Here is a 12,835-nt window from a genome sequence, read left to right as displayed (position 1 = left end):
TTTGGATATAAATATGAACTTTACCGAACAAAAGATACATGTATTGTGTAACATGAAGTCCTATGAGTGTCATCTGATGAAGATCATCAAAGGTTAGTGATTCATTTTATCTCTATTTGTGCTTTTTGTGACTCTTCTCTTTGGCTGGAAAAATGCCTGTGTTTTTCTGTGAGTTGGTGGTGACCTAACATAATCGTTTTTGGAGCTTTCGCTGTAAAGCATTTTTGAAATCAGACACTGTAGCTGGATTAACGAGAATTGTATCTTTAAAATGGTGCCTAATACTTGTATGTTTGAGAAATTTGATTTATGAGATTTCTGTTGATTTGTATTTGGCGCCCTGCAATTTCATTGGCTGTTGGCGAGGGGTTCCCCAGTCCTAGAAAGGTTAATTGCACAAACAATGCAGTTATCACAACAGGTTGCAATATGGCTTTTTTCCTGGCTTGTCTTCCCCAGGGAATTTACCAACGCACCACTACTGCACAATACAACACGCCACCTACACAACAAAATAACCTTTACTGACCTACAAATTAGTATAAAGTCTGATTTCGATTGTGATAAAACAGTTATCGTGATGCAGTTATCACTGAGTTTTCATGCTACAATATCTCATTATATTACAAACCCAACAGCGGATCACACTGGACACTGCTGAGGTCGACAATGTCTTGCTGATATTGAGTTTGATATTGATTCAATCTGAAACCTGATCTCTGTCTCATCTTAATAATATTCTATTTGTCGAGACTGCGTTGGGATCATATGATCTTATTCACTCTGGAGAGGAGCAAGGTCATTTTGACCTCACACTACAGCAATTCACCACCCTCTTTCTGCCACTTCTCTCTCCCTCTCTTCTCTCAACCTCCACCCGCGCCTTCTCTCTCTCTTGCTCTCTCTCTCCACCAGCCTCTCTCTCTCCGCGGAACAACAGTGGACAAGAGGACATTTTATTATCACCTTTCGTACAGTACTTGCAACCCACAGTGTTTTAATGTAACCCTCCATCTGCCTGCTACCTCACTGCCTCAGCACAATTACCCTACCTTTCCACAGCGAACAACTTGAGGCAAAGTCAGCCAGGAGCAAGAGCAGCTATACTGAACAAAAATATAAACACAACATGCAACAATTTCAAAGACTTTAGTGAGTTACAGTTCATATCAGGAAATCAGTCAATTGAAATAAATAAATGAGGCCCTAAACTATGGATTTCAAATGACTGGGCAGTGGTGCAGCTATGGGTGGGCCTTGGAGGGCATAGGCCCACCCACTTGGCAGCCAGGCCCACCCACTTGGCAGCCAGGCCCACCGACTGGGGAGCCAGGCCCTACCAATCAGAATGAGTTTTCCCCCCACAAAAGGGCAGAAATACTCCTCAGCACCCTGAAACATGGGACCAACACTTGTCCCATGTTGCATTATATTTTTGTTCAGTGTCAATCTGAAAGGTAATTTAGGCTTGTGGAAATAAATAAATCATACACACAAATGCATGTGCTCACGCAGCTAAGGTGTTATAGAATCAAATGTAAATTCAGTGGATGACTCTGTGGTACTGGAGTTGATTACTGGCCCACTTTGGCCCCCTCTTTGGCTGTTTTCCAGCCCTTGAGATGGTCTCTATGAGTCCCTGAACTAATGATTTTGGGCTCCCGAGTGGCGCAGTGGTCTAAGGCACTACATCTCAGTGCTAGAGGCGTCATTACAGACACCCTGGTTTGAATCCAGGCTGCATCACAACCGGCTGTGATTGGGAGTCCCATAGGGCGGCGCACAATTGGCCCAGCGTCGTCTGGGTTTGGCCGGTGTAGGCCTTCATTGTAAATAAGAATTTGTTCTTAACTGACTTACCTAGTTAAATATATATATTTTTTTCAAAAGACTGGGTGGGGTGAAGTACATCTCTGGTGTTTCTCCATTAGCCCAGTGCAATGGGAGGAGAAGCAGAGTGGGGCTAGGGTATGAGGATGAGTTTGGGGTAAATAGCTAGGGATGGGCTGGGTTAGCCAAGGCTGGGACGGGGGTATAAGTCTGGGGTATAAGGTTGGGGCTGAACATTGATCCATCAACAGAGAAAGTGCTGATATTTAGAGCCAGTCCCACTGGCCCCCAGCACTTACAGCTCAGCCCAGCCAGCCCACAGTTTAATCAATACTGAGAGGCTGTCAGAGAAAGGAGAGGAGGAGAGAAGAGAAGAGAGAATGGAAAGGAGGAGAGGAGAGAAGAAGAGAAGAGAGAATGGAGAGGAGGAGAGAAGAGAGAATGGAGAGGAGAGAAGAAGAGAAGAGAGAATGGAGAGGAGAGGAGAGATGAAGAGAAGAGGGAATGGAGAGGAGGAGAGGAGTGAAGAGAGAATGGAGAGGAGAAAAGAGGAGAGGAGAGAAGAAGAGAAGAGAGAATGGAGAGGAGAAAAGAAAAGAGGAGAGAAGAAGAGAAGAGAGAAAGGAGAGGAGAGGAGAGAAGAAGAGAGAATGGAGAGGAGGAGAGGAGAGAAGAAGAGAGAATGGAGAGGAGAAAAGAGGAGAGGAATAATACCTAGATGACGTTGTCCTGCCTACTGGGCAAAAACTGGTTGAATCAATGTCGTTTCCACATTTATTAACAAAATAATTTGATGTGAACACTGATTGAATTTGCCAAAAGTCATCAACCTAAGGGAATTTCATCTGTTTTTCAACCCACTTTTAACCTAAATCCAATGACACGGTGCAATTTTTGGTTGATTTCACATTGAATTCATGTTAGTTGAACATCTATTTTGTAAATCCAAAATATATGTTGAACTGTCTGTGCCCAGTGGGAGGTTAACACCGCTGCTCTCTGTCGGTCAGCAGCCTGGGCTCTTTAAAGCAGCCGACTCCGCAGGGACCCCACCACCCTACCTCCTGGCACTCTGCCACCCCAGCTCTGATTCCCCTCGTGCCCCTAGACCCCCCCCCCCCCCATGTCATTTCTACCCTTTAACCCAATTCACTCTCTCGTTCCCTTCCTATCTACCCACAATCTTTTCCCCAATCTCTCTATCTTCCCAAACCCACTTCTCTCTCTCTCTGCCTCTCTTCCATAAACCCCCTTTTCCTTTCCTTACCCACCTTTCACCCTCTCCTCCTCTCTCTACTCTCTTCTCCAGCTGTGATATATGTTGTTATCTCCAATGGAACAGTGGAGCCCAGCCAACAACCCCCTCACTCCCCAATGACCAGCCCCAGTTCTGCGAACTCTGTGGACAGTCAGTATCATGATGTATCAGAGGCATACAGGCTGTGGTATGCCGTCCAAGGGGTCAGGTTGCAGAGTTAGGTAATGCAGCCCCGTTTGCCCACTGTTGCTTAAATGAAACCGCTGTGCATATAGAGTGCTGTGAAAAAGTACTTCACCCCTTTCTGATTGTATCTATTTTTGTATATTTTTGATACTGAATGTTATCAGATCTTCAACCAAAACCAAATATTTGATCAAATGAACCTAAGTTACCAAATAAACAAAATTGATACTTTTTTCATTTATTGAATTAACAAAGTTATGCAACACCCAATTCCCCTGTGTGAAAAACTAATTGCCCCCTTACACTCAATAACTGGTTGTGCCACCTTTAGCTGCAATGACTGCAACCAAACGCTTCCTGTAGTTGTTGATCAGTCTCTCACGACGCTGTGGAGGGATTTTGGCCCACTCTTCCATGCAGAACTGCTTTACCTCAACAACACGTGTGGCTTTTCAAGAATGAACTGCTCGTTTCAAGTCTTGCCACAACATCTCAATTGGGATTAGGGGTCATGGGTCCCATTATGCCTGGCGAGAACCAAACACTGAATTCTACAGTAAAACCCTCATACCAGCATTCAAGCGTAGTGGTGGTAGTGTGATGGTTTGGGGATGCTTTGCTGCCTCAGGACCTGGACGACTTTCCTTAATAGAAGGAACCATGAATTCTGCTCTGTATCAGAGAATTCTACAGGAGAATGTCAGGCCTCAAATCAAATTTTATTTGCCACATGCGCCGAATACAACAAGTGTAGATCTTACAGTGAAATGCTTACTTATAAGCCCTTAACCAACAATGCAATTTTCAGAAAAAAACAGAAAAAACAATTAATTAAGGAATATGTCTCTCATCCGTCTTTCTGTCTGCCTTACACTGTGGCATCGGAAGATGTTCAGATGACCAATATAAAACAGCAAGGCGAGACGTGGGTTCAGCCTCAGTGCCTCAAAAACAGACAAACAATCTACAATCTATAATTTTGACCCCTAGCTTTAAAAATAAGTATTTCTTGTTAAATAAGATATCTTTCTCTGAGCAACTGTATTAATACAGTGCCTTGCGAAAGTATTCGGCCCCCTTGAACTTTGCGACCTTTTGCCACATTTCAGGCTTCAAACATAAAGATATAAAACTGTATTTTTTTGTGAAGAATCAACAACAAGTGGGACACAATCATGAAGTGGAACGACATTTATTGGATATTTCAAACTTTTTTAACAAATCAAAAACTGAAAAATTGGGCGTGCAAAATTATTCAGCCCCTTTACTTTCAGTGCAGCAAACTCTCTCCAGAAGTTCAGTGAGGATCTCTGAATGATCCAATGTTGACCTAAATGACTAATGATGATAAATACAATCCACCTGTGTGTAATCAAGTCTCCGTATAAATGCACCTGCACTGTGATAGTCTCAGAGGTCCGTTAAAAGCGCAGAGAGCATCATGAAGAACAAGGAACACACCAGGCAGGTCCGAGATACTGTTGTGAAGAAGTTTAAAGCCGGATTTGGATACAAAAAGATTTCCCAAGCTTTAAACATCCCAAGGAGCACTGTGCAAGCGATAATATTGAAATGGAAGGAGTATCAGACCACTGCAAATCTACCAAGACCTGGCCGTCCCTCTAAACTTTCAGCTCATACAAGGAGAAGACTGATCAGAGATGCAGCCAAGAGGCCCATGATCACTCTGGATGAACTGCAGAGATCTACATCTGAGGTGGGAGACTCTGTCCATAGGACAAGAATCAGTCGTATATTGCACAAATCTGGCCTTTATGGAAGAGTGGCAAGAAGAAAGCCATTTCTTAAAGATATCCATAAAAAGTGTTGTTTAAAGTTTGCCACAAGCCACCTGGGAGACACACCAAACATGTGGAAGAAGGTGCTCTGGTCAGATGAAACCAAAATTGAACTTTTTGGCAACAATGCAAAACGTTATGTTTGGCGTAAAAGCAACACAGCTGAACACACCATCCCCACTGTCAAACATGGTGGTGGCAGCATCATGGTTTGGGCCTGCTTTTCTTCAGCAGGGACAGGGAAGATGGTTAAAATTGATGGGAAGATGGATGGAGCCAAATACAGGACCATTCTGGAAGAAAACCTGATGGAGTCTGCAAAAGACCTGAGACTGGGACGGAGATTTGTCTTCCAACAAGACAATGACCCAAAACATAAAGCAAAATCTAGAATGGAATGGTTCAAAAATAAACATATCCAGGTGTTAGAATGGCCAAGTCAAAGTCCAGACCTGAATCCAATCGAGAATCTGTGGAAAGAACTGAAAACTGCTGTTCACAAATGCTCTCCATCCAACCTCACTGAGCTCGAGCTGTTTTGCAAGGAGGAATGGGAAAAAATGTCAGTCTCTCGATGTGCAAAACTGATAGAGACATACCCCAAGCGACTTACAGCTGTAATCGCAGCAAAAGGTGGCGCTACAAAGTATTAACTTAAGGGGGCTGAATAATTTTGCACGCCCAATTTTTCAGTTTTTGATTTGTTAAAAAAGTTTGAAATATCCAATAAATGTCGTTCCACTTCATGATTGTGTCCCACTTGTTGTTGATTCTTCACAAAAAAATAGTTTCATATCTTTATGTTTGAAGCCTGAAATGTGGCAAAAGGTCGCAAAGTTCAAGGGGGCCGAATACTTTCGCAAGGCACTGTATAAAATAACATCATTTACCAATATTTTTGAACACACGATATAGCTCAGTGTTTGAATTATTTATTTTATACAGTCATTTTTGCTCATCTTTAAAAAGGGTGTCAATAATGTCAGACCCCACTGTATGTATCAGATGATCCATTCTGGAGAGGAGCAGGGAGTTGTGGGACGGTGCTGCACTGCACTCTAACCTGGCTCGATCTCAATAAACTAAACAAGCTTCCTTTCCTTGTGCCCATTCCTCAATGATCTCTGATCTGGCAGAAAATGTAAGTTTAAAGCAAATATTTAGTGGAAATAAGGAAAGCACGTGAAGGGAGGGAGGTGATGAGAGACATCCATTTTGTCATTCATGATAGTGTGTGTGACAAGAGCTTAGCAGATCAATTAAATGACTGTTAGCACCATAGAGATTATATCTTTATTATCTTCTGTGGATAACATTCCAGATTAAAATGAGAGAGACCGCTGGATTTACCAGATTATGAGGCTAAATCAGATCCACAGGCGACCAAGCCCACACTCTGGTTTCCCACAGGCGACCAAGACCACACTCTGGTTTCACACTGGCTCCTGTAGAAACCCTGGATGTGGTTGACCGAAAATGGCCTCCCTTGGGCAGAAAGGGCTTGGCTGTTGTGAGGCCTTTGTGTTGATTGTGTTTTCCTGTTTACGTTTTCCTATATTTTTAGATTGTTTGTCTGTTTTTGAGGCACTGAGGCTGAACCCACGTCTCGCCTTGCTGTTTTATATTGGTCATCTGCACGTCATCCGATGCCACAGTGTAAGGCAGACAGAAAGACGGATGAGAGACAGATAGCTAGGATAAATTCCACAAACCAGCAGACAAACAAGTTACCACACATATTTACACTATTTAATCTGTGAATGTCAATAAACTGTGTCTAACACTATCTGGGGTGGGGTGTTCTCCCTTTCTACTGGAAGCATCACCCTCCTTCCAGACAAACATAAAAACAACCATTGCACCAGTCTTGACCTTTGACATACCTAGGAATGTAAACACAAAAATCACATCCAACGAAGAACAAATCTGTGACCAGTCCTCTCAATGACCTACAGTAACCAGTGGTGGAAAACGTTCTAAATTGTGTAAAATGTAACGAGTACTTTTGAGTGTCAGGCAAAATGTATGGGAGTAAAAAGTAGATATTGTATTTAGGAATGTAGTGGAGTAAAAGTAAAAATTGTCAAAAATATGAATAAATAAAGTACAAATAGCCCAAAAAACTACAGTACTTAAGAAGTACTTCCAAATATTTTTACCACTGACAGTAAGTGTCCATTTCAGAGGACCATTTCAGCTAGGGCCATTTCAGCAAGCCCACTGCTCATGGATTGGCATTGACAGACAGTCTTGGGACACTGTGTCTTGAGGTTGAAAGACAGTACTGAACCAATGACGTTTATAAACCATGGTTTGTTGATGCAAAACTTTGGCCATTGAAAGGCTTTAAAGCCACGAGTCGGCCATATTGGCACCCCCCAGTAGGAGCTGTCCTCCATAGTAATTCATGGAATTCTATAGTATTTAAATGAAATGATTCAAGTATTTAAGTATTGTTGTTGTTTTAGTGGGGACAGTAACATTCCCAATCTCTCAAAATTATACTTTAAGGAAAATGATTTGATATTTTTTATGTTTTTTTTCATGTTTTATGTTTTTTTATGTTCTTTTTTAATGTTTAGCACACATAATATAATTGAAATGTATGCATTAAGGTGGCTGTAATAAAATACAGTGGCAAGAGAAAGTATGTGAACCATTTGGAATTTCCTGGATTACTGCATAAATTTGACATAAAATTTGTTCTGAACTTCATCTAAGTCACCACAATAGACAAACACAGTCTGCTTAAACTAATAACACAAATTATTGTATTTTTATTGTCTATATTGAATGCATAATTTAAACATTCAGGTTGGAAAAAGTGTAGGTTGGAAAAATTATGTGAACCCCTAGGATAATGACTTCTCCAAAAACTAATTGGAGTCAGGAGTCAACTAACCTGGAGTCGAATCAATGAGATGTGATTGGCGATTTTGGTTAGAGCTGCCCTGCCCCATAAAAAACACTCACAACATTTGAGTTTACTATTCACAAGATCTGCAACTACAGAAAACATTTGGTTGAGGTTATTGCTGCCAAAGGAGGGTCAACCAGTTATTAAATCCAATGGTTCAAATACTTTTTCCAACCTGCACTGTGAATGTTTACACGGTGTGTTCAATAAAGACATGCAAACATATAATTGCTTGATGTGTTATTAGTTTAAGCAAACTGTGTTTGTCTATTGTTGTGACTTAGATGAAGATCAGATTAAATTTGATGACAAATTTATGCAGAAAACCAGGTAATTCTAAAGGGTTCACATACTTTTTCTTCCCACTGTAAATGTGGCAAAAACTAATGTAGATATTAATAAATATATTTCTATTTCTATATTTCTAAATATTTTTTGCCATGGTGGGGGAGTGGCAAGATGGAGTCATTTTCGGCTTCAACACAGCACCCATTATCAATCATCTAGTGTATTTATAAATCAGTCCCTTCCTTTTCCACACTGTCCTGTGTTGTCTATCCTGGGCAACTCTGGCGGATTTGGGCTAGAGGGTGTGTGTGCATATGTTTGTGTGTTTGTGTGTAAAGGGGGAAACTAAGTGAAGTTAAAGAGGTGGGTCACATTTTACACAGACATGGTAGAGAACGCTGTTGAGAACATGTACATGCATCACCCTGGGCCACCATTACCTTTCCAGAAGCTGAGCCAAGGGGCAACACACACACACACACTGAGGGGATGAGATATTTTGCATCTACCATACATCTGAGTCAGAGCCAGCTTGCTTAATTAATGAGAGAGAGAGAGAGAGAGAGAGAGAGAGAGAGAGAGAGAGAGAGAGAGAGAGAGAGAGAATTGCGTCCTGCAAGGGCAGAAGGGGATTAGCTGAGTTAGCAGTTAGCAGTGTCAAGGGAGAGGAATTAGAATGTGATAGAATCTACTAGACAAGCTTCTAGAACCATTTACTATACTGAACAACATTGTCATTACTATGTCTCTTCACATAGGGAATGATATAACTTTCTCTTATCTTTATCTTTCTGTTGTTATTGACTCTGAGATCAACAATTGCTTAGATGAATCAGCATGATATGAACAAATTATAAAATGAGAGAGGTAGACAGACAAGGAGAGAGAGAAATTCTGAAGTGAACAATTCCTGAGCGCTGGTTGAACAATTCCTGAGTGAACAATTCCTGATTAGAGGGCATGACATGGTTAACGGCATGAGAGTGCAGGCTTTAAACCACAGTAAGGCAGTAATCTGTCCTTATAACAACAGTTATAACACTAGAACCACTCCCACCTCACAGGTAGGCACTTTCTACCTCTTCACCCTCTCTCTCTCTCTCTCTCTCTCTCTCTGTGTTCATTCCACTCCCTACTTACCCCTCTCATCTCCTTCTCCCTCCCTCCTTACCCCCTCTCTGCCTTCTCTCTCTCTCTCTCTCTCTCTCTCTCTCTCTCTCTCTCTCTCTCTCTCTCTCTCTGTGTGTTCATTCCACTCCCTACTTACCTCTCTCCTCTCCTTCTCCCTCCCTCCTTCCCCCTCTCTGCCTTCCCTCTCTCTCTCTCTCTGTGTGTTCATTCCACTCCCTACTTACCCCTCTCCTCTCCTTCTCCCTCCCTCCTTCCCACCTCTCTGCCTTCCCTCTCTCTCTCTCTCTCTCTCTCTCTCTCTCTCTCTCTCTCTCTCTGTGTGTTCATTCCACTCCCTACTTACCCCTCTCCTCTCCTTCTCCCTCCCTCCTTCCCCCTCTCTCTCTCTCTCTGTCCAGAGTTCCTGGGGTACACCATGTTGGCATCAAAATGGGTAGTCGGAGCCAGCGCTTGGTCTCCCAGCAACCAGGCACCTCCAGCTTTATCTGTAGCAGAGGCTGACCTTAAAGAAATATATGACCTGCCAGGTGCCCAGGACTGTATTTTTACACTGTACACACTTGTACGCAAGTGTTCACACACACATGTACCAACAATAACACCCACACCATGTGTTCACACACACACATACCAACAATAACACCCACACCCAGTTTACACCAGGCAAGTCAACAGGAAAGTGGGAAGGAGAGTAATTATAAGTTAGTTGAATTGTTTTCCCTGTGGCTCTCAGAACCCAGCGGTTCTGTTGTTGGTCTCCTTCGGGTTACAGTCAGCTACAGTGGCTGAAATAACCACTATACTATCCTCTGTTCCACTCTATGTGTTATTCTATTCTGTTCTGCTATATTCTTTTTAATCGGAACCATGAGGATAAACCTATGTGTTTGAGTCTCTGTCTCAGCAGTATTCACAGATATGTCAGATAAATCAACAGACAAGTCTTTATTAAACGGCCCAGCTGTCCTCTCTACCTCCTCAACCTCCTCAACCTCCCCTCCCCCTTCCAAGAACAGACTGTGTTCCAACATGTGCCAGGTGGGGGGTGAAGGGGTCATATGTTACGTAGATACTCCCATGGTCTCCGATAACCTCCCATTCTGTCCATCATCAGAGCTGAGCTGTCACATTGGCTGGCAGGAAAGGGATTGACGGGCGCTGGGCCAATCTGACTCGAACCAAGCAGTTCATTGAAACATGCCCAAGACCAGCCCCTTAGTAGTCATCGCTCATCATCACACAATGACAGCAGCTTAGGCCAAACATTGCAATGCTATTCAGTTTAGGTTTAGTTATGCATACTAATATAATAATATATGTGACTAAATCAATCAGACAGGCAACAGTGTCTATTCCACTTCCTCCCTCCCTTGTGTCAGTGACAAGCATGACTAACAACCCAACTGTAGCAATTGGCTGAACACTGGGCCCTTATTGTCTTAATAGGACTGGGACTGTAGTGACTACTAGATTGTGGATGAGGTAGCATAAGCACATTACAGTACAGTTCCTGACACAGGGAATAGTGTTGTCTATAGCCTACAGGTGGAAAAGAACTATGTCTCAACATTCTGTTTCTTAGTCCATACTGCAGATTGAATCAGTAGGTTCAGGAGTTTTTATCTGACCATGTTACCTGTCACATCAGAAATAAATTGGTGTGAATCAAAACAGGGTAGACACTAATCAGAATCCTAGGGACAACCCTACCCTAAACCCTAACCATTACCTTAACTGTTTAAAATGTCTTCTTCAATGGGGTGACGTCGGAATTAGGTCGTCCCAAGCATCCCGATTAGCAATAAACATCAAAATAGTCTCTCCTCACCTGAACGATGTCCAGCACCATACCCGCCGCCACTGTCCCGAACCCGGCCAGCAGGAACGGTAAGACTACCTGGAGGCCAATAGAGAAGGAGGTCTCCTTCAATGGCGCCGGTGGCTCTGGGCTCTGGTCAGTGCTTATGTCGTCACTCTCATTGCTCTGGCTGGCGTTCTCCAGGAGAGCGTCCTCCTCGCGCTGGCCCTTGGCATTCGCCCTACAGTCTATCACCACTATCTCCCGGTCCTCATCTCCTGGTTCACCAGACCTGTCAGCGACGGATGTCACCTCCGTGAGCTCGTACTCGCCCCTCTCCTCCGGTCTCATCTCCTCGGGGTCCTCGGTGAGGATGGCTGGGTGAACGGAACCGTTGGAGTGGAGGTATGCTGGTGGCACCACTTCCTTCTTCATCTCTATCGCCCCCGATGACATGTCAGTGTCCAACGGTTTGTCTTGATCTTTCGACCAAAGTACCATGCGGAAGCTTTTGGGGACAGTAGACTGAATGAGAAATATAGGCTATGGCCAAAAGGTGTGGGACGTTTAATTGAGTTTAGATTTCCCTTGATCGGTTTTTAATAACCTGATCTCACAACATAATTTATCCCATTAAAAAATGCTAGTGAGTGGCACTCAGGTGTGGTCACGAACGCGAAATTATGTGGTAATAAAAAAACGATTCAAGGGCGCAACTAGGCTACTCTTGCGTCTGCAAAGGCAGGTGTGAGTCGCCGCTCTCCCCCAGGCGTGCGTACCCTCTTGCCGGTGCTTCGGGAGAAGCTCGAGTATGTTCTCCATTCACTGCGTGCTCAAGGTATGCAGATGGATAGAAGAATGAAACATATATTTTCCAAAAATATATCAAAAACAAAGAAACAAACAAATTGTTATCTGGTCAATGTTATCTGATAGCATAATCTGGTCAATAACGTCTGGTAGCCAAAGGGTATTGAAAAGTTGGTCTTAAAAGGTAAATGAAGTAGCCTAGGTCCAGTTGTTATTTTCAGAAAGTCATCCAAGAGCGCAGTCCAGTCCTGCACGCACTCTGACAGTTCTCTCAAGACTAGCTCGCGCCAGTCGGTGTCCGGGGCTGGGAAGGTCTCACCTTACACCACGTGGTGATTTTATGAAGAGTATTTAAAGATCTGCAGCACGGATAGGGTTACTGAACTGCGGAAAAGTACTTATCCTCCAGCGCTCTGGCCACGGTTCTCCTGAAAGAGAAGAGATTAAGAATAACGTTTATGCATAGGCTACATGTTCACATGAAATATTAGCTTTACAAAATTGATTCAAACTGTTTTATTGGCTTTTGTAGCCATTTGCCTTTAAATGGCATTATTGCGCGCAAATGTCCAATGGAATGGTCATGGCAATACTGAATGTATTTGGTAGGCACTGGTGAGATATTTAAAAATACAATTTTAGGCTGTTTGCCTATGTTATCCTCAAACGGGTGATGTCCATATCAATAGGCCTACATTGTTACCTAATTCCACAGCGGCATAATTTCTTGACATGATCATGATCTATGGATGAACAGAACCCTTAAACACTTAGGCTCTAGCCCACCTAAATCAGCGTTTACTTTCAGCTGTCTACTT

The 12,835-nt window shown here is 43.0% G+C and overlaps 1 protein-coding gene across 2 annotated transcripts in view; it reads right to left on the bottom strand.

Annotated features, from left to right (window-relative positions):
* The window catches only part of LOC139371134 (solute carrier family 41 member 1), a 30,635-nt gene that overhangs the window by 16,574 nt on the left and 1,226 nt on the right, over positions 1 to 12,835 (bottom strand). For both annotated transcript variants that reach the window (XR_011627208.1, XM_071111222.1), the window contains exon 2: positions 11,238 to 12,445. Coding sequence is in view for 1 of the 2 variants with exons in the window: in XM_071111222.1 (XP_070967323.1) it covers positions 11,238 to 11,708 (471 nt within the window). In the remaining variant the exon portion in view is untranslated. The remainder of the gene's footprint in view (positions 1 to 11,237; positions 12,446 to 12,835) is intronic.

Source organism: Oncorhynchus clarkii, chromosome 17, assembly GCF_045791955.1.
Source record: "Oncorhynchus clarkii lewisi isolate Uvic-CL-2024 chromosome 17, UVic_Ocla_1.0, whole genome shotgun sequence".
Classification (NCBI taxonomy): domain Eukaryota; kingdom Metazoa; phylum Chordata; class Actinopteri; order Salmoniformes; family Salmonidae; genus Oncorhynchus; species Oncorhynchus clarkii.
This window is presented reverse-complemented; position numbering and strand designations above follow the sequence as displayed.